Genomic DNA, 22,548 nt, shown 5'->3' with positions numbered 1-22,548 from the left:
CAGAAGTTTCCTGCTACAACCATTAGTGAGATTTCTTCCCTTTGTTCTTTCAGAACAAAGAAAAACTAAAAAATCTCATCAAAGGTAATTATTTTGGACCTGGCAAGATAGCTCAGCAGACTAAATGCTGGGACTAGGGCTTGACCCCTAACACCACATGCCACGTCAGCCCTGCCCTAGGGCGCACTAAGCCAGCAACTGAGTCTAGGAGTGGTTGTGCACAGCTGAAAACATGATGATTACTATGAGTCTGATCTGTGCAGTGATACCATGTGCCAAATAAAACAACAATAACAAAAGAGGTAATTTTTCTGTCCAGGTAAATTTCCTGTATAAGCCTCCTAGATAAGGCCACACTACACCAAAATTAGGGTTTCTCACATTAAACATTTATTTGACCTTGTTCTTTGAAGAACTATGTTTTATATAAAACAACTGCGTTTTGATTTCCAACATTACCCACAAGTTTACTCTTGCATCCTATGGGATGCCCTTGAGGTTACACAAAGATGAAATCCAGGATTTGCTGCTCTTACTTTCAAAAACTCACAAAGTCCCCTATTATTTTTACTAAGTGTAGAACAGCTGCCACATTCATATTTGTAAGGCTTAGTCAACCACCCACCCACATACTGGGTATTGAGTTCAGAGTGTTTCCACTGAGTTATATCCCAAGGCCTTTTTAAAAATATTGATTTTGAGAAAGCATCTCACTAAGTTGCCCAGGCTGGGCTCCAGTTTTTGATCCTCTGCTAGATTACTGAGATTATTCCTCTGTAATGTTTTAAGTTGAAAATGTTAAATGATTTGTAAGTTTATCTCTTCTCTGAAGGAACATCAAATGACAGAAGATGACTACTCTTTCAATTTGAGTACTGTCATATTATCTTGACCAATGCAATGCTTTCCTGATAATACCATTTGTCTTAGCATTTATCCATTCTCCTGCTCCTACAGAGTCCCTGCTACCATCTTCACCATGATGGGAAGCTCAAGAGGCAGCCAAAGCTAAGTTCTTCAAAAGGCTTATCTTTGCATTCAAGTCCTGTTCTGTGCAATAATGAGAGGGAAAGCAAGGGCAGACGTCTCATACAATGGTAAAATATGCCCTTCTAAAACTCTTGTACACCACTTTGCTTGTCTCTACAACTCCCTCAGGCATGTTTCATGGAAAGAACCAGTAATGACATAGGCTGAGACAAACACTTAAATCAAGGTGCACAATTAGCACTTTTGGCTAAAAATTATTTCTACATAAAAAACAAACATGTATTTCTGCACTTAAAAGTATTATATGCTTTTGCCAGACTTTTCCATATAATTTGGCTAATGAGAAAAATTAGGAATAATTTTTTCTCCCTCATATTTACAAACAAAACATGAACATATACAAAAGGAATGCACTTTTAAGTTTAAAGATTACACAGTTCACAAGAAATTCTGAAATGTTTTAGCTTGTCAATGAGGAATTCTCATCAGTTTTCTTCTGTTCCTCTAAGCCAAGACTTACTTAGCTTCGCTGATTTCCCTGTGAATCAATCTAACTCTGGTGCTCCACAACCTGCTACTATCCTCTCAACCACTTCTCCCTTAGACGACAAACCATTCTCCTGTTTGCCTGTCTTTGCCTTTCCAAAGTTGCTTTCTTCACAAACTGCCAGGGCTTCACAATCCCTCAGATGAAAAGCCATGTCACTATGTTGTTTAGTAATTGAAATCAAACTCCCCTTACAGCTCATGAGGCTGGGGGATTCTCCAAACATAACCTGCATGTCTTCATGTTCCAGTTACCTGCCCTGAACTCATTGGACCATTTTGTTCACTGAAAAGTATCTAGCTCTTTCCCATTTCATGGTCACTCCAAGTGGTGTCTCCATGTCTAGCACTGTCTTCACAAACAGTTTTTAACGTTTAGACTTTCTTTGCCTGAAGAAATCAGCTAAACATCAAATCTGCACTGTGAGAATATACCCCCCCTTGAACAATTTCTCCTTGCTGCTCCAATCCACATTTTCTCTTTTCTTGGTGTGTGCCACACTTTGCCTTTATACTTGAGGAACCTGTCTGTAGGCCATCATTTACTAGACCATGAGACCTATGGCTGCAGGGATTATGTTTGGTCTTTGTTTTATCAACTGTTTACAATGTTGCAGAAAAAGGCAGAAGCCCTCATATTTGTGAAGTATAAGGAAGGAAAAGGAAGCTAACTTGCAAAGGACCCTCTAACAGAGCAGAGATGATTCAGGTCCGCATTATCTCAGACCCAGTCTCAAGAAACCATCCTGAGCTTCTCCTCACTTGAATTATATCCTGGGACACTACATTCTCTCTTTCCATCTGAGAAGACAGCTCTCTTCAGATGTGGAGAACTAAAGATGTCCACAGTGCATCCTTCCCCAGTAGCCAGACACAAGGAACTCTAGAGATCATTAAAATGCATGGCCAAGACATGGGACTTGAGCTCCAGGGAGGAAGGGAGAGGTGGGTGGGAGCAAGAGAAGAAACCAGGGGACAGAAACCAGATTTAGAAGGGCTTGCACTATTGGAAGTCTGGCACGATTTGGGGATGTGCCTACAAAAAGTTTTAAATAGAAAAGATGGGCATGGTGGCACAAGCCTGTAATCCTAGCATTCAGGAGGCTGACACAGGAGCATCACTTGCGTTCAAGGCCAGTCTGCTATATATAGTGAGTTCAAGGTCAGCATGAACTACATAGGGAGATCTCGTCTCAAAAAAGCAGGCCCTAATAAAAAAAATAATAAAATAAAAAAAAGCAGGCCCTTCCAGAAAACTTGTGAATCATTAAGTTAAAATGTAGAGAAAGTACAAATATGATCCAAAAAGGAGCAAATATTCAGAGACTCCAGTTACTCCATCTGGTGGTAAATTAACACTGAGGATCAAATGGAGATTTCATAGCTAAACATACCAGAAGCAGGGGGTTCCAATGAGAATTATAAAAAACCCAGAGTAAAGAATCAGCCAGTGCTTTGTAGCCCACACACTTGATGAAGATAGCAAGCACAAAAAGAAACTATAGTACATTCCTAATCTCTGAATATTGCAACAGAAATTCTTAAAATCAAGGGACTCTAGCAGCACCTAGTAAGACAGTTCTATGTCTACTATACCATCAGAACAATTCAAAGTAAAAATCCCTTGACATACTCTGCCTAGTTTAGAAGGTAAACTAGGCATGTTAGTTGTTTTTGCTCATTAGAGAAAGCTAGATGATCTTCCTTAATTATTGAGATAAAAACTGATCTGCAACAAAACCATTTTCAAATCACATTCTTCAAAAGTCACAACTTTCTGATTTATATCAGACTAGATACCCATTATTTACAACTATCAGCATGTTTTGAAACACCACTAGTGATTTAACCAATTTCACTATAAAACTGTTCAAATAGATATAACTGCCTCTCCTTTTATACACATTGGTAAAATAACTTTCTATCAGGACATCTAATGAGAAATACAACAGTTACAAAAAAATAAAAGAATTCAGCAGTATGACAAGTTCATTTGGAGCAACTGTGCAAAACCCAGAATCAACTAATAGATCTGATAATACAGTTCAATCATAAGTCTGATATACTCTTAACAGAATTTTCTCAATTAGCCCAGATAAGGTAATAACATAAGGGTTCGCCTGAAGAACTAGACGGTTAATGACAGCTAAGGTTTTTTTTTTTTTTTTTTTTAACACTACCAGGGGAACAAACTTATCCAAGCTCATTATGAAGCTCTAATTAGTACACAAATGTGGTTTCCTGAGAGACAAGCTCAAAGGAATCTAGAAGAGACCTGTGCACTATGGTCACAGGAATTTAATCCATGCAAGACATTATTTTCAATAAACAAGAACTGAGTCAGATAATGATGTTGAAAGAACTTGTGCCCCATGCTTTATATTAAAGAAAATCTCAAATTAAAACTAAATGAAGGGGGCTGGGGAGATAGCTCAGTGGAATAAGCGCTTCCCTGGCAAGCGCAAGGGCCTGAGTTCAATTCCCGGTTCCACAAAAAAAAAAAAACAAAAAAAACAAAAAACAAAAACTAAATGAAGGGCTAGCCAAATAGCTCAGTGGACTAAAGTGCCTGCAAGCAGGAACGGGCTGGGGATCAATCCCTGGGACTGCTGTACCGGCTCTGCCTGGGGAGCGCTGAGACAGCACTTGAGACTGGGCGTGGTGGCACGTGCCTGTAATCCCAGCTCTTGGGAGGCTGTAAACAGGTGGATCACTACAAGTCTGATCTAGTAGTGAAACCCTGAATACCTGGTAGACCCTTCCCTAAAATGAAAAAAGAAAAATGCGTCAATACATGGAAGTAGGTGGACAATTTGCCTCACAATAAGAAACCCAGAAGAAAAACTTAAGTTATAAAATTTCTGCATAAAGGATGGCACACACCTACAATATCAGCATATCAGCACTCTGGAAGGTTGAGGTATGAAGCTCAGGTTTGAGCCTGGGCTAGAGAATTTAGAAAAACCCTGTCTGAAAAACAAAAACAAAATCTTCCATAGAGCTGGGCATGATGGCACACACCTGTAATCCCAGCACTCAGGAAGCTGAGGCAGGAGGACTGCCATCAGTTTCAGGCTAGCCTAGAATACAAAGTATGATCCTCTCTCCACAAAAACCAAACACTCAAAAATGCTATATATCTGTATCTATATCTATCTATCTCACTACTAACATTTAAAATACATAGGACCCCCCCCCCCATAAGATAAAAATGGTAAAATAGCTGGGCATGATGGTGCATGTCTGTAATCCCAGCTATACAGGGAGCTGAGACAGAAGGATTGCAAGCTTCAGTCCAGCCTAGACTACTTAGCAAGATCTTGTCTCAAAATTTAAAAGAAATTTAAAAAGAGGTAGGGATGTAAAATAATTGCTTAGAATGTGTAAAGCCCTGGTTTCAATACCCAGTACTACACAAGAAAGAAAAATAATAGAGGGGAGGTTAAATATATGAGCCCAAAATAGTAAGTCATTTTTTTGGTCATGAAAAAATGTGAACTGAATTACATTTTCCTTTGCCTATAAGATACACAAATCTTAAAAAGAACATTACAAACCGCTAGTGATGAGGCCCGCTAATACATCTCAGTAATGACCTATATTATGAAGGATTTTAGATAGCAATTTACTGCTACCAGATTTTTAACTTTTACATTTGTTAATCCTATGAATCGATTTCTAGAAATACAACCTACAAAAAGCTCAGCTTGTACATGCAGAAAAATGTATACAGGGTAGTTCTTTACAATTATTTGAATATCCATGAAAACAAGAGAAATCAAATGTGTAGTCCTTCAAAAAAAACAAAAACAAAAGAAAAACCCAATAACTTGGCCAAAGAATATACTACGAATTATAAACAATACACAGAAAAAACAGTGGATGATAAGAAGGAAAAGTAGAGGACTCCATGGTCAAAAATGTTAGCTATCTGCCACTAGCAACAGGTTCACTTTCAACCAAGCTGGACATTGCTAAAGTCACAGGAAAAGTTAGAGCTTGAGTCTCCTCACAGCATCTCACCTGGTTTTCATACTCTTGCTTCTTCTAAGACACCAATCTCTGCTTAACCAGTTGTTCCATGCCCTGCAGAACTTCCATGTGCCTGGTTCTCACCTGGAATTGTGTGTTGAAGAATCTCTCTCTCCACCGGCCAGAAGTCTTCTGCCTCCTCTAACTGAGATACCACATCTGGCTTGGAAAGCTGATGTTCTGCTCAAGGGAAAAGAGATAGTACTTGGGGAAGTCTGTGTTCAGAAAAGTAATGCTGTCTGGTGCAACACACACTGTCTCTGGCTTCTCCATTACTAGGGCATGAGAAGACTTTGGTCCTACAATAGTCACATAGACCACAACCATCCCTTTTGTCAGATTTCCTAGATTCTTTTCAGAAGAACAGAGGTGGCTGGGGGAGTGTTAAGTGTGACAGTCTGGAAAGTTTCTTCTTTTTAGCTAAAAGTAATAGCTTTGAAAGAACTGGCCAGGATGTCCCTTTCCCTTGTTTACACCTTGAATACAGACACAGAGCTTGGAACAATAGCGGTGCAATAACTAACCAGGTAACAGAATGGTTCACAAGAATCACAGAGGCAAAAGGGATCAGGAACTTTGATGAACACAATATACATGTGAGCTATGGGACACGGAGACCTCACCCTCTAGAACCATTACAAAACAAAAACATCCACTTTTACAGCTGAAAACATCCCTAATAAGCCAACCCTAGCATTCAAGAGCTTGGAAGGATAGATTCAGCGAAGCTTAAGAAGTCATACTGAGAAACCACCTTTTTCCTTCAGGTACAAGGAAAAGCCTTCAATCCTTCCATTCAGACACACCTAAAGCCTGAGCCCAAGCAGCCACCTCTACAGCAATTTTGGTGTGGCAAAGCACCAATCTCTGGCATAGAGGCCAGCCTTACCCACTGAGACCAGGTTCTTGTAGTTCTCCAGCATCACTTCCCTGTACAGGGACTTCTGTTTGAGGTCCAGCAGTCCCCACTCCTCCGGGGTAAAAGCCAGTGTTATATCTTCAAAGTCCACCAGTTCCTAAAACCCACAGGATCCTGTTCAGCTAGGGCAGAACCTCTTCAGTGGTGACAGAAAGAGGTGAGGTTGGATGACTTGAAAGCATTTTGTCTATTTCATCTTGCGCTATCTTCGCAAACTTCAGGAAATCTAAGCCTCGCTCTACTCAGGTCACAGTAACCAGGGCAAGTGAGACCTCCGGTCTGTGAAAACCTGTTCACTTAATTTGGGGATCTGACTTTTTAAGATTGGTGTGCACATACCTACCTGCTAGGGAATTTCCTGAGTTGAATCACCACACTCAAGCTTTCATGCCCCACCTCTAGCCCTCTTGCTTCCACCTCTTTCACTCGGTATACCAGCCATCCACCTCCACCTCTTTTTTTTTTTTTTTTAATTTTTCTCCCAATTGAACTAAACACATTTTCCCTTCCCACAGTACTGGGGATTGAACACAGGGCCTTCATACAGAGGCAATACAATTTTTTTGTTTTTTAATTTTGCTACCGGATCTCCTAAGTCCCCAGATTGCCCGGGCTGGTTCGTTACTGCTATCTTCCTGCCTCAGCCTCCCTGTGGGGTTACAGGAATGTCCCACCTGGCGCGGCTTCACATTACTTCACGGCTGACTCCGAAGTCGAGGCTGAAGTCTAAGCACGAGCACGACAAGTTCTCGCCCGCCCTCGTACATCCACCCCGGGATAGCACAGCAGCTCCTCCCGCAGGCTGGCCCCCGCCGGCCTCCAGTGGTGGAGGGGCAATTCCACCCGCTGCCGCCCTCGGGGGCGAGGGCTCAGAACTCAAGCGCCGCTACTCACAGAGAACCACGGCTTCGGCAGCCTGACGGCCATGCTGTCCCGATCCTCAGCGACCCTCGCGGAGAGCGGAATCCTGGGAAACCAAGGCAGGGACGGCGCGCAGGTTCAAAGCGGAAGGCACCGTGGGTCCCCAACAGCAGAACGCGAGGTTCGGGTCGCCCACGCCCGGCCTCCCAGAGCCTCCCACATCATCCTGAGGCTACGCTCAACCTGCGGACCCCGAAAGAGGCGGCCCATCTCGTACTCACCCGCGCGTGCCGCACAATGGCGCCAGACAGCCGCGACGAAGTGCGTCAGCGCGCAGCCGGACTACAACTCCCAGAGGCCCCTGCGCCCCGCCATAAGCCGCCATCTTGGCGTGCCGTCTGGGAGGGCGGCGAAGCCGCGATAGGCAGTGACGGGGGTCGTCGACTACTCAGGTGGAAGTTACTTGTACCTATTGCCAAGACCCACAACTTCCGTGGGCCGCGACTGAGGCGGGAACGGAATCGTGCCTTACCCCAAGGTTGACCACTGCGTTAGGAGACCTGAGTTCAGGAAAGGGGAGGGCCCCAGAGGAGGGCGCTGGCCAGTTGGAGCCTTGAAGTCAGATGGTTAGGACGGAAGTGCGGAGGCGGGCCTATCTGGCGGCGTACCTCGCGGGCAGGGGCGGGGACCGCGCGGGCGGGAATTGTGTGGGCGGAGCTAGTGTCGGCTCTATTTCCCGGACGGGGCGGAGCTAGACACCGTCGCGAGTGGGCTGTGTGCTGAGGTGAGGGCGTCAGGGACCGAAGTCAGCCAGAGTTTAGGGGCACGGTGGGTGGTAGCAGGTGTTCGCCCGGGCGGAGGGTAGGTCTGGGAGAGGCTTGGCAGAACGGAGTGTGCGGAGGGCCGGCCTAGAGTCCCGCTAGTTACTGGGAGCGGCGGGACTGTCAAGGATGTGAGTGGGGCAGACTATTCCCCGGTCCCCAGGAGGTTTGTCCTGCAGAGGCCCACCAGATCTGGGGAGAAAGGTCCAGTGTACCCCAGGTCCTGTGAGCGAGTATGCGCGGTAGGGGCCATCCACCAAGACCTCACCTTGTAGCCGGAGCAGCCAAGTGACCGCTTGTCTTCTCATAGATCACTTTGTGTTCACTTCTCAGGCCCCCTGTCCCATGTGGTCTTGGCTTCCGATGCACCGGGTGCTCCAGTGCTCTCTTGCTTGGCACTCGGGGTTCACTGACTCCCATCCTTCTCTGACCTAGGATTTCCTGCAGGTTTTTTTTTTTTTTTTTTGCGGAACCGGGGATTGATTTGCAGGCCCTTCCTTTGCTTGCCAGGCAAGCACTTATTCTACTGAGCTATCTCCCTGGTCCCTCTGCAGCGTTTTAAAGCCCTGCGTCTCCCCATGCTCATTTGCCCACTGTCTGCTAAGCTGGTCCCAGGAGATGTTAATTGTTATTTCCACAGTGGAAGTGACCACTCTTCGGCTACATCTTTTTACCTTGATTGTTGTTGCAGTTAGTAAGGGCTATATTTTTGTCTAAATTTTACCCGGAACCTAGGGTTATAGCTATTTTTTACCAAAGGGACTGTTTGGCCTACTTATTATTGCTATTTGTATGTTCTTTACCTGTTTATTTCTTTTCTTTTCTTTTTTTTTTTTTTTTTTACCTGTTTATTTCTAACATCAAAGATAAGGCCAACAAAATGTACACTGGACCTAGCACAGGAGAAAAGGCAAAGGATTTGAATTGTGAGCAGAGGCTGAGAACAACCAATTTCTGTAAAACAGACTAGAAGGTGTAATGTAGAACATTCATAGAGTAAATAGTGGAATGCTGCAGTTCATAGCCTTCTGTATTTGCCAGGTGTGACTGATTGCAGATAACTGAAAAGCCACATAAACAAGTTTCTTAACAGAATGGAAAGTCTGCAAGTGTGTGATTCTTTGTGCTACTTCTGACCACTGATGTCATTCAGAACTGGGCTCTGACTTCCCCCTTGCTGGTCTCAGTGTGAGGATGTCTTGTCTTTTGGTCATTAGAAATCAAAGAGCAAGCTGGATACATACTGACTGCTGGTCTTAAACACAGTTCTCTTCAGCATTTCTTCTTGCCTTAGGAAGTCTACCTTTCCCTCTAATGAAAGTTGACTTAGGTTTTTCTTCAGTCTTTTTCATATTCTGTTCAACATCCCTGAATGGCTGTGTACATTAAAACCAAAGAAGAAAAGCTGCTCTCACCAATGTGAATTTTAAAATATTTAGGTGTTCTTCTAGTTACAGATACGCTCATGAAACAGGCTTATATACCATGGTGGAAGATCCCAAATTCAGACTTATCCTAAGTACCTTAGGGATTTAGCAAGTTCAGTAGGTTGTAGCGCAGTGCAAAGGCCCTGCATACTTGCGTTTTTCTTTTTCTCTCTTTCTCTCCCATTGTCTTTCACAGTTCCAAAGAAAAAATTTTTAAATCACTTTGAGATCAAAATAAACCTGGCAGACTGAGAGACAAATTGACATAAATCAACACTCAAATATGTATGTACAAATTCCTCTCAATAGCTGTAAGAAATATATTGGAGAAAAGACTTATAGTAGAATTATAAAAAATGAGATTGATCTGTTGTGAAATGTAGAGAGTTTATGTAAAAATAGGCTTTGAAAATAATTTTGAATTTATTTATTTATTTATTTTTGCAGAACCAGGGATTGAGCTCAGGCCCTTGCACTTGCCAGGGAAGTGCTGATTCCACTGAGCCATCTCCCCGGCCCTGTGAATTTATATACGTGAAAATGTTTATGTTCTAGGATAGTAGGCCAGGGTTTAAAAGTGTCAGTTTTTACAGATTTATCACCAGACCCAATAAAATAGCAAATTAAATTACAGTGGAGCCTTCTGAGAGGCTTAGGCCTTATACATGGCTTTGTACTTCCTCCTCAAAATGTGAGGGAAGTAACTTCTGGCTTTAACAGGGACAAGTTGGAGTCAAACTTGCAAAATGTCCCCAGAAATTACTAGCTCAAAAGAGTTTCAGCTAGGTATGGTGTTGCATTCTAGGATGCAGAAGCAAGAGAATTGCAAGTTTGAGCTACCCTGGGCAACTTGGTGATTTAGTGAGACCGTGGCTCAAAATTAAAAAAAAAAAAATTTTTTTTTTAAAGGCCAGTAGCATAGAAAAACAAACAAAAAGACAACAACAACAAAAGTACCTCTTATTGGGCTGGGGAGATGGCTCAGTGAAATAAGTGCTTCCCTGGCAAGCACAAGGGCCTGAGTTCAATCCCTGGTTCCACAAAAAAAACAAAAACAAAACTGCTTATTGCCTCTTGCAGCTTGATTTCATTCCAGACTCTTGAGACTGGATTATCTGTCACCTGCAACCCCATGATTGTGCCGCTGAGGTTGCAGCTGAGGTTCCTGGGCTATTCCTGCTGAACACAGTGAGTCTGTGCTCTGTGATACTTACCTCTCGAGTGATTCTGAGTCAGGTTAGTGAGGGTCAGCCTGCCTGAGGGGCCTGGTCACTTGTGAGAGCTGCCTCTTGGATGCTGGGTTTGTGATTTGGCATGACTAGTGGGGTATCAAAGGAAGCTTATCCTGTAAGATGTTTTTTGGTCACAGGTAATGAAATGTACCACCACTTTTGTCTTAAATTATGTGAAATCCAGAGGCAGGGACCTCCAGAGTTAGTTCTTCTGCTCAGCTGTGACTTGCAGCCAAATGTAGATATTTGGGTTCTGCCCTGCTCATTATATTGTCTTGGTTTGCCTAAGGCTCAGGTCTTTATGGCCTCAAGGCCTAGTTCCCAGTATCATAGGAAAGTGTGCAGCCTTTGGCTGTTGAAGTTAACAATGGACTCTGTTTCCTTCAATTAGCACTGTAACATACCAAAATTAGTTGACTTTAAATAAAAACATCTCACAGCTCTGGAAGTGAAAAGTTCAGAATTTACTTACTGGACAAAAACTAAAGTGTCTGCAGGGATGTTTTTCTTCTGGAAAGTCTAGGATAGTGTGCGCGCGTGTGTATTAATATTAAATTTCTGAGTAAAATCGTGCACTTAAATATTTTGGAGAAAACTTTTTAATCAAAGATGCTAAGGAAGAGTCAACCAGGTGGGTTTAATAAGAACAGAAATAACTGAAAAAGAAGGTATTGTCTAAACTATATAGTGATCATATGTCCTCTTCACTGACAGTCCTGCAGTCCTAGTAGATCCATGAAATTTGTTTTCTGTCTGTATCGTGTGCTCATTGGTGGTGTCAAAGCCACTAAAAGAAGACATTTTCTCCATATCTTCAAACATGTCATCAAACAGTTCACCCCCAAAAGAAAACTTCTGAAAATGATGCCTCCCTCTGCTAGAATCATCCTGCTGTGTCTGGAATTTTCAAAATGTGTCTTAGATCAAGTGTTTTGGTTTTGATGAAAAAAAAGAAAGTCTTTAAATTAATCATCAAAGTTGAAATTGATAGTTTGCTCAAAAGAACTTCCACTATCTCCTTTGTCTTTTGCCATTAGTGAAACATTGTGTCCCAGTATATCATATTTCTTTTGCCTACTAGCATCTGTTTCATATGTTTCTGCACTCTCTTGGGACTTTGCTTCAGTATTGGAGCTCTTATTTTTGTCAGGGTAGTACTTCATGGCCAATTTGTGAAAGCGTTTCTTGATTTGGCCTCAGATGCTGCTTTTGGCACACCCAAGATATTACAGTAGCTTTTTGAGGTCAGAATGAATTCTGTTATCATTAAAATGCAGATTGCAAAGATAAAGACTGACTGGGGAGTAGCCATTTCTAATATCCCTGGCCTCCTTAGTCTCTAGGAGCCATTGTGCACCTTGCTGGGCTTTTATACGTGACTTAGGTCTCTTGCTGCTGCAGCTGCTGCGGTCTGCCTTGTCCCTCCACTAACTGCTGCCCTCAAATAGGCATTTTGATTTGCTAACAGAGATCTGGAATGAAGAGTCAATATCTAGGGAGAAAGTTGGACATGGGGAGTGTGATAGGAGTTCCAGTGAATTCTGGAAAGAAATACTGGCACCAGGGAGTGTGAGGGTAGAGTATGAGCTCCCCCTTGTGTTCAGGAAAGAAGGGCTACAATCTCAGAATGAGGTCTTTAGTTCAGGTATGAGGCATCCCCACTTCTCTTTCCCTTTGAACACTCTAAGCTCCCTACTGGAGCTATTGCCTCTCAGTCCCAGCTCCAGAGGGTAGTCTTCACTGGATTGGAGACACATGGCCACATTCTGTTTGTGATTGCCTCAGTGACTAATCCAGGGTCATGCAAGAGCTCTGGACTGTCCCAGTTGGTGCAACTATTCTTTCCTTGCTGACTGGGTTTAAGGAGTGAATTTAAGCTGGGAATGGAGCCCACAGTTTTAACTAAAGTTTAGGACTGTGGCAGGATGAAAAAACTCACGAAGAGGCCAGGTCCTGATCCCTGGATCCTGTGATTGTTACCTTGTTAGATCAGGTATTCCCAGCAATACTTAAGCCTCAAGATAAGATTGCCCTTGATTATGCGTATAATTACATGTTTTTATTAGAGGCAGAGAAGAAAGTGTTATCCACATGCACAAAAGGAGAAAGTGCTGTGACCAGCAAGGCAAAGTTGGGAGTTATGCCATCATACACTAAAGAATGATAGCAACCACCAGAAGCTGGAGGAGGCAGGAAATGAATTATCTTTTGGAACCTCTCAGGGAGTGCAACCCTGCTGAGTTTGTTTAGTGACACTGATTTCATACTTCCCACCTCCAGAATGATGAGAATAAATTTGTTTTGAAATTTTTCTCTCCATTTTCTCATTGAGGGTCAAACATGGGTACTGTGCTACTGTGCTACATCCCCACCAAATTTATTTATTGGTACTAGAGATGGGACCTGAAACTTTGCTATATTTCCAGCTCTTTTTATTTTTTATTTTGAGATGGTTTTAATAAGCTACTGAATTCTAAGGCCTTCCAAAGTGCTCGCATTACAGACTTCTGTTAACATGTCCAGCTCAGTGGATTTTTATGTTCTTATATGCTTAACATATCCATCACAACTTCCATCTCTAAAATCCCATATGTTTACTGGGTAATATCACAGGGGTAAGCAACTAGTTTTTTGTTTCATGTCTAGCTATTTTCACTCATTACCATTTAGTTTCTTCCAAGCTGCTGCATGTAACAGTAGTTTTCTTTTTTTTTTTTTTTTTTTTTTTTTTTAACTGTGTGAGCATTCCATTGTGTGGGTGTCCCACATTTTGTCCATTTATTTTACTATCAAGGGACTTTTTTTTTTTTAAAGACAAGATCATACTGCACAATTTAGTTCAGGCTGGCCTTGAACTCATGGCAGTCCTACCTCATCCTCCCAAGTGCTAGGATTTCAGGAATGTCCCACCATGCCTGGCTGTCAAGGGACCTCTGGGAATGTGTCAAGTTTTTTCTTCCCCCCTCTCCCGTATTCAGGACAGGGTCTGCAGGGTGTACACGGTCTCACTATGTAGATTGGACTCATAGTGGTTCTCCTGTTTTCAGTCTCCCAAGTGCTGGGATTACAGGTGTGCACCACCACACCCAGTCTTAATCACCATTTTAGCTTGTTCTGGGGGTGGGGCCCAGCATAGCACAATGGGGACTGAATCCCTGCTGTAGTCTGCCTAAGCAGGCGCTTTAGTCCGCTGAGCTACCTATCCAGTTTTTCTTATGACTAAAGCTTCTCTAAACGTGAGGACATAGCTCATGCCTCTGTTGTTACTAGTGTTATGTTGGGGGGATTTTTCTGAACAAGTCTGTAAATGCTTATTCTCTCCTTCCTCTAAATAAATGATTTTGTTACAGATTATAAAATTCTAAAATTAGAATCTGTTTCTGGACTCCTTGTCTTTTTTCCATGGTTGGTTATTTTATTTTATTATTTTATTTTTTAATAGATTGCAAATGGAAAATAAATTATTTCCTTGTTTTATAACATCCAGAATTCAAAAGAGAAAACCAATCTTGTTTACACCTTCCTTTTAAAAAAGAATTTTGAGGGCCGGCAATATATCTCAGTGGACTAAGCTCTTGCACAGAGGCCAGGGGGTTGGATCCTTGGCATGGCATGCCCTGCTGGCCCCAGCCCCTCCTTGGGCACACTGAGCCAGATGGAGTCTGGGTGCATGCCTGTAATCTCAGCACTAGGGAGACAGAAATCAGGAGGATCAGTATGAGTCTGAGCTGTGTAGTGAGACCCTGCACAAAAAAAGAAAAGAAAAAAAAAAAAAGATCCCTGGTTCTGAAAAAAAAAAAAAAAAAAAAAAAAAGACTGGGCATAGTGGTGTGCACACAATTCTGTATTATACTTCTATTTAAATAAATAGAATTCCACTGACAAGATATTGGTAAGTTAACATAAAGCTCTTATTTGTTATAAGTGACAACATGGAGTGTAAAAGGGAAATGTGGATGGCATAACATTTCAGCCCTCTGAATATTATAAGGTTACGTATATATTGGTCCCTATGATTCAAAAATACAGAATTTCTGCATAAGTCTTCAAGATTGGTGGTTCTCTGATTGATAGACCTGTACAGTGATGGACCTGCTGTCTGCATTGGTAACATTTATATTTGATTATCTATGGCAGCTATTTCTGTGGGATGAGATCTGAACTGTCACATGGTGTTTTTATGGCAAATCAAATGCACATACAGAGTACATTAGTTCACAGCTGCTCCCTGTGACTGCAGAAAGTTTTGTGCACATGGCCTCAGTACATATGGATATTTGTTTCTTGAGCATGAGTAACTTGTAGCTTTTGCCTCTTTTATGGCTGTTTGATGTCCGATAAAAGTATCAACCAATAGTTTTTGCATGTTGATTATGTTCAGTGAGTTTCTCCAATCTATGAATTTCCCTGTGTAAAATAAGACAAAAGCAACAACTGAGAGCTGGCCAACATAGATTCCTGGGGTTCTGCAGGGTGTTTGAACCCTCTTACATTGGATATGTGAGAACATCTGAGGCCCCTCCCCACTCGATAGACACAAAGCATACCTAGTATGAGTTCTCTGATGGTGCATCGTCAGGGCTGAGCTGTCTGCAGCCTACCTACAGTGACTGCATCCATTGATGTGTTCTCTGGAATGCATCCATAATGGTAACAGGAGCAAAATGTGAAAGATTATATTTATAGAATTCTCCTCCTGTGTGAGTTCTGAAACATGCTGAAGTAATCTGTCTCAGAGAAGATGCTCACACTCAATATACAAAAATGACTATCTCCTGAGTGGGTTACTCATAGTTCAAATAATCTGTACGCATACTCCATGTCTGGGATCTTTCTCCAGTATGACTTCTCTGATATCTAAATGTGTACATCCTGAAGGCAGTTCTCTTCCTAAGAATGTCTGTGGGGCTGATCAGCAATGTGATTCAAAGATGGTAGGATATTTGTGTATGCTTTTCTACATTCCTTACATTTAAATGGGATCCTCTACATATCTTACATTAACCTAGGTTTAAGTTTTTCAAATTAACCATATGGATTTAATTTGAAACATTTTTTTTTCACATTGAGCTTTTTACAAGTCCTAAGAGGCTAAGTGAGCAGGACCTGGTGACACACACCTCTAATCCCAGCACTCTTAACAGGAGGGTTGAAGGTTCAAAGTCAACCCAGGCAATTTATCAATTTAGTGAGACCTTGTCTCAAAAAATAAATGGGTTGGAAATGTAGCTTAGTGGGAAAACCATGAGTTCAATCTCCAGTATTGAAAAATAAGTTCATTTGCACTCCCTTTAAATATATAGTTCTGTGTGTCTTGATTAATTTGTACAATTATACAACTACTTATACAATCAAGAGAGAACATTTCCATTGCTCTACGAGCTCCTCATGCCTCTTTGTAGCTGACTCCTCACCCAAGGCCAAGGGGCAACAATGATCTGCTTCCTGTGATTGGAATTTTACCTAAAATTTTGTATTGTTTCTGGCATTGTTCACAACACAGCCATTTATAGCCCATTTCTCCCACCGACTAAAACAATTCTGTGATCAGAATATTAAAAACAAACAGTGTTGAAAATAGCACATAGGATGGTATATTAAATATAGATCATTATTAAATCTGATTATAATGGTAATATGATCATAATGGTAATATTTCATGTAGGTGTAGGCATGTTATGGCAGCACATAACTAATTCTATCACTTTGAGACTTGATTATAGCAATCATTTTTATAAGACATTATGAGATGTAAACCCGAGGCCCATCATATCGTGGTGTTTACTTTTGAGATAGTGTTTTTGCTATACAGTTCAGGCTGGTCGTTGAACTCACTTTGTAGCCCAGGCTGGCCTCAAAGATGCAGTGATCCTCCTGTCTCAAGTTTCCTGAGTACTGAGATTAGAGTTCTGGCATACACCACCATGCCCAGCTCATCACATGGTGTTTCTATGGCACATTAAGGGTGTATACAGAATGGAAGACTGAGGTAGGAGGATGGCAAGTTTGAAGCCAGCCTAGGCAACTTAATGACTTAGTAAGACCTTGTCTCAAGAAAAGAGGAGTTGTAGTGTTTTCCACTCTTCTTTGTTCTAATGCTTTTTCCAATTTATACAAGAACAGGTAAAACATTCAATAACTAAAGTCAGAAAAAAATCCAGAATCCTACTGCTAGCAAGAAAAAAACAAAAGAAAAAACAACAACCTTCGTTGACCAAAGAGTTTGAAAGGATCTCCCTCTTTTCATGCCCTACTTTCTATTTTATTTTTAGGGGTAGAGTGTTGTATGTTATGAGTCGGTGCAGAAAGAAACAATGAGAAGACCCAATGAATATAGCTTCAGAGGTCTCACTGAGATTAGTCTCTCTCTAGAAGTGAGCCAAGAGCCACAGAAGCGTCTCACATTTATTGAGGGCTAAAGGCAGGCTAAGGAATGTGCATTACTACTTTGGTGAACACAAACTACTCTATTGACATCAGGCATTTATCTAACACTAAGTTTATACAGTGCTAGCTATTAACATCCAAAGCAAGGGATGAAACAATAAATGGCACCAGCCAGAGAAGCTGTTATCTGCAGCCTTGAGTCCCAGCTTGCCAGAATTTACAAGAGACAGCAGTTCTCTTTGGGCTCCGTTTATTCCTTGCTCTCTTGGGACATTAGGCTTTTATCTCATATCTATATTTCCCTGCTTTTTTATGCTGAAATTTTTTTTGAAGCATCAATGTGAGGACTGCAGATTGTTGATCCATAGTTGCCAGAACTTGTCCTTGTCCAGTTAAGTAGGATATACAACAGTACAGAGACAACATAGGCAAAGCATTACTACACTCCTACTAAACCATGGAATAACATGGAAAGGATTAAGGTTTTCAGTGCCATTAGAGATGCCTTGTAACAGATCAGTATCAGACAATTCTGACAATTGTTTTGCAAAAGTATTGTCAATATGTTGGTGAAGAGACAGGATCTAGGAGTATTAGTCATCCTTACATAGCACAAGTTTTTTGTTAAAGACAGTTTGAATTTGAGAAAAAGTCTTATCCCAATAAGCAATCTTTGCTTTACATGATACAATAAATGCCTTTTTACATTTTCCCATGGGAAATGAGTTTGATTTCATGGAATTGGGGTTACACAGAATGAAGAGGTATTGCAATCACATTTTTTTTTGGGTGGAACTAGGGATTGAATTCAGGCCCCTGCACTTCCCAGAGAAGTACTTATTCCACTGAGCCATCTCCCCAGCCCCCTCCACAGTTTAAACGAAGTTGACATTGTAGATTAACAATTTGATCTCCTAGCTTGTTCTAAATCATGTATCTTAATATTTAACTCTGAATCTACATGTCGTGAAGTCCATAACTATTCTGAGTCATTGTGCTCCTACTGCACAAAGTGAACAGTTTGTACCCCTTGGCTCAATGCTACTCCAGCTGTACCAGCTGTGGCTGTGACTGCTGTTATTCCTAAAATTATGGCTATCACAAGTTCAATCATTCTTTTTTTCCTGATGTATTTTCATTTATTCTCAATGGCAACAGAAACTATCTCAAAATCAATGCAGGTACATGGTGTTTTCAAGAGACATTTAAAAATATGCTATTTCAATAGAGGTTTGAAAGCCATACCTTGCCCTGGTTAGCAATGATTTTAATTAGAAAGTCAGTCTTCACGTTGTCAATGTTTTGCACTAGAATGGAGCCCTACTCTGGAGTGGTATCAGATAGATTCATGTACTCCTGGGTACACGTGCTGCACTGCATCCGGATCTCTGGCAATCCTAGTTCTAAAGTGATCAGAAGAGGACTGAAGATTATGAGCAGCAGGGTTTGAAAGTCCCTGGGCATTCAAAGTTCTTCCAGAAACATTAGCATCAAAAGGCAATTAAACCATCAGCTGCAGAAAGGACTGGCTTTTCTTTTTCTTTCTCTTCCTCCGGAGCCCCTGCCACTGCCGCTGCAGCTCCTGAACTCGTGCCGGAGTCCGCGCTGGGGGCTCATACTCTGGCTTCTGGCTGCTCAGGGTGCCAGCAGCTCCCTTCAATCTTTCTTTTTGTTGTCTTCTTTAGTGCGTCCAGCAAATGTTGGGGCAGGAGCATGGAAGAAGTCTTGCCACGGGCATTATAGTTGTACAGAAAGCCAAATTCCAGTCCTTGCCTTGAGAATATAAATGCTATCCCTAAAAAAATTAAGGCCAATAGAAGAATTTAGACACGTATATAAAGAACAATTGTGACATGTAATGATGTAGTTAGAGGATTCCAATAACTGGGTCCTACAAGCAACAGGTAAGGAATGTGAACACACGCTTGTGCAAAATGTGTTTTGTTCCTTTTAAAATTTAGATGTAAATTGTAGGAGGATCGATTTCTCCATATATAACCTTACCATGCTGATGTACACTGGTATTCTGGCAGAGTGGCAGATCTGGTGGTGGAAACATTCCATTAGCAACTGTACACCTTTAAAATTTCTTCCTTGGAGAAGAAAAAGTCCCTTTTTTCCTCCCTTAACCCCAGTGTTATTATTTACTATAGATAACCAGACTCATGTGCTTGCTTTTAAACAATGAGCTCCATTCCCAATAGGCCAGCCTTCTACTCCAATCTTTTATTTTATTGAGAAACAAATAGCAATGAGACAGTTTCAAAACTGATTAATAGGACAGTTTCAATAATTAATACATTGTACATTGTTATCTTCTTAGTGGTTATCCATAGTACAAGATGCAGACATGATATCCTGTCCAAACACTATTAGTACAAATCTTATTGAATTAAGTGAAAGTAGCTGTATATCTATCCTAACTATTCTGTATATAGATACAAAATGGTCCTTCCTTTGTATCCCCTTTTTTTGTTTAGTCCTGTCAGAGATGGGTATTCCATTGGCATCTAAATATTATAGGTGCATGAATTCAGCAAAGCAATTCAAAACAGTCCAGCAGTCCACAATAGTAGTGGGTTATCTGCAGAAGTTGTTGACTTGAGCCTTTCACAGTTTATTAATATGGCTTTACTTTATATGTCTCATTTTTATACTTTTCTGCTGGACGGTTAAGACGAAGATAAAGCAAGACCTATATAACAAGTAATGTAACTTTTGTATCTGATAAGGTCACTCAAGTACCCTCAGGATTTTATCCTGTAACCCTGTACAGCAGTTTGCACATCCTTTGTCAGTGTCAGCCATGTGGATGAGTCATGGCCATTGCTTGACCAGTTTGCTCTCTGTGAAAACCTGAGAGAATGTTTTCTCTCCATGTGACTCTCCTTAGACACACTCTACGTCATCGATCACGTTGCTCTGTGGCCCCATAATCTCCTTGATCAGAAGATTTGGGGCACAACTGAGTTACATGATGTTACAGTATAGGTTCTCCTATGTCCTGAGTCTTCACTGACCTTGAAAGGCTAGGGTCAAAATGTTGGCTGTCCTTGCAGCCCTTCTATTTCTCTAATTTTTGTTCTGCAAACTTAGGTTGTTAACCCTCCAGAAGAGAAGCTCATTATTACCCTACAATATATGCAGTTGGGTTTAACCTATCTGTCTGAATGTGAAACATCTTAGGCATTAATTTCTGTGTAAAAATATGTAATTGTTTATTCATATTCTTTAAATATTTTTCATTTTAAAAAATTTTTCCTCCATATTCTGTAGCGACTTAAAGTTTAACATATGAATAATTGGTGGAAAATACCTGTTCCATGTTATGCCTAAAATGTTTGATATTCAGACAGATAGTGAGGTTAAACTCCAATCTTGTTGAATGGAATTTTAGTTTCCTTTTCTGCTGGTGCTGCTGGTTCCCGGGCAGGATAGGAGCCAGGTAGCCAGGAACTTTCATTCACTTATATGGGTATAGTAACATCCCAGCCCAATAACTAAAATTACCTTTAACAGTTACCAGAAGTGACAGCAAAACCACCATAGCAAGAAAGAAATTGGTATGATTTTTCTCTCATAATACTTGCTTTTGTTCATTTTCTAGGTTTGGTCAAGTTGGCACCCAAATCACTTCTCCAGTGTTTCTTTTGTCTAGTGACAGTCTGCAGCAGAAGATCCATCTGGCAGTTATTTAAAAAAATGTTTTTTTTAAATGTAAATAGAGCTTTCTTAATTAATCTAATTATATACGTGTATTCCCATGCTATTTCCCCCTTTTCTTTCTTCTTGCTTTAAAAACATATTTAGTACTGGGTCTACAGGGTTTCCCTACACAGATCAGGCTCATTGTGATCTTCCTGTTTTCAGCCCCCCAAGCGCTGGGATTACAGGAGCATGCCACCATGACCAGTCTCAATCACCTTCTCAGTGTGCCCCGGGGTGGGGCTAGCATGGCAAGCCAGGGATCAAACCCAGGGCCCTGTGTCTGCCTAAGCAGACACTTTAATCTTCTGAGCTATCTGGCTGACCCTCCCTTTTCACTTAATGAACATTTCCTTTAAGCTAAGGTGTTGCTAACCAACTGAAAAGCATTGCTGTGGTAGGCAAGACCAAACTAAACAATGCTCCCAAAAGGAATGTATGTTGAGCAATGGTCACGCTGTCCCTAAAGGTGCTGTTCTGTCCGTGTTAGATGACCAATTTGTTTGCCAAACAGGATGTGGTTTCTAGTTCTAAAGCCTTTTGGGCCGGCCAAATAGTTCCCCGCTGGCCATGCCAGCCCCACTCCTGGGGCGTGCTGAGACAGCAATTGAGACTGGGTGTAGTGACGTGGCCTGTGATTTTGGGAGGCTGTAAACAGGCAGATCACTACAGTCCGATCTAGTAGTGCGACCCTGAACATCCTGTAGACCCTTTCCCAAAATACAGAAAAAATAAAAAATAAAATGAAATAAAAAACCCTCTATACTTCCAAGGCTCCTCGCCATTTGTCCTCTCCCGCGTGAGTATGGTCAAATGGTCCTGGGCCCGGTAATAAAAGGCTCATAAATTTTAATAATTGGATTCTGGTCTGGTTTCTATGTTGAGAACATATAACATGTAGCTTGCTTCATTTCCAAATTACTTATGTGCCAAGCTGAATTTTAATGTAGTTTTCTCAAAATAAAGCCAATTATGATGTAAAAACATTCTGGCAAGTTGTGCAGTAAATAAAATTAAAGCTGCACAACATGCACAGACAGCACGGTTTAGCATGCCTGGAGGGAGCTGTAGGTGCGGTGCAGGAGCTGTAGGGGAAGGAGGACACGGAGCCTGAGCAGCACAGCGAGGGCCGGCCTCAGGACACGCGGCAGACCAGTGTCTGCAGGATGCACGGGCGTCCTCACCAATAGAGAGGGCAGCCAGCAAAAGGAAGCGCAAGGAGAGAAGCCCTGCTGCGCCCCTCTTCCTACCCCGGCAGGGGGCGGCCGAGGACGCACATCCGGGGACCGGGGCTCGCACTTGCGCAGTGACTGCGAGCATGGCGGCCGCTGGTCGTCCGCGGTGAGTCCCTCCGCGCTCCTCTCCCCGTCGTCGCCTCCCTTTCTCCCCAGGGGGCGGCGTGGGAGGGGCAGCCGCCGGGTTTCGGTGTGGCAGTGGGCCGCGCGTCTGCAGACGACCTTCACGCGGCCGCGGGCGTCTCCGCCGGCCTGGGCGGGCTGGCCCCTGACGCGGGCGCGAGCCGCTAGCGGTGTTCGCGGGTGTGGAAGCCCCGACGCGCGGGTCGGACCCCGCGCCCTCAGGCCCGGCCAGTGAGGGGGCTCCGGGAGACGGCGCCCGAGGTTCTGCGC

General features: G+C 42.2%; 2 protein-coding genes and 1 pseudogene across 2 annotated transcripts in view; 1 reads left to right on the top strand and 2 right to left on the bottom strand.

Annotated features, from left to right (window-relative positions):
* The window catches only part of Znf274 (zinc finger protein 274), a 28,566-nt gene extending 20,773 nt beyond the window's left edge, over positions 1–7,793 (bottom strand). The window contains exons 1-4 of the mRNA XM_023708008.1: positions 7,630–7,793; positions 7,382–7,454; positions 6,458–6,584; positions 5,653–5,748 (exon numbers count right to left, since the gene is read on the bottom strand). Coding sequence (XP_023563776.1) covers positions 5,653–5,748; positions 6,458–6,584; positions 7,382–7,454; positions 7,630–7,733 — 400 coding nt within the window. The 5' untranslated portion in view covers positions 7,734–7,793. The remainder of the gene's footprint in view (positions 1–5,652; positions 5,749–6,457; positions 6,585–7,381; positions 7,455–7,629) is intronic.
* A 3,726-nt stretch (positions 7,794–11,519) lies between these two features.
* LOC105741181 lies at positions 11,520–13,524 on the bottom strand (annotated as a pseudogene).
* Positions 13,525–22,209: 8,685 nt separating this feature from the next.
* Positions 22,210–22,548, top strand: part of Znf329 (zinc finger protein 329) — an 11,938-nt gene continuing 11,599 nt past the window's right edge. The window contains exon 1 of the mRNA XM_004647732.2: positions 22,210–22,261. The gene's annotated coding sequence lies outside the window, so the exon portion shown is untranslated. The remainder of the gene's footprint in view (positions 22,262–22,548) is intronic.

This window comes from Octodon degus, unplaced genomic scaffold, assembly GCF_000260255.1.
Source record: "Octodon degus isolate 3935 unplaced genomic scaffold, OctDeg1.0 scaffold00322, whole genome shotgun sequence".
In the NCBI taxonomy this organism is placed as follows: Eukaryota; Metazoa; Chordata; class Mammalia; order Rodentia; family Octodontidae; genus Octodon; species Octodon degus.
The sequence above is the reverse complement of the archived record's forward strand: the minus strand, read 5'-3'. Positions and strand labels throughout refer to the sequence as shown.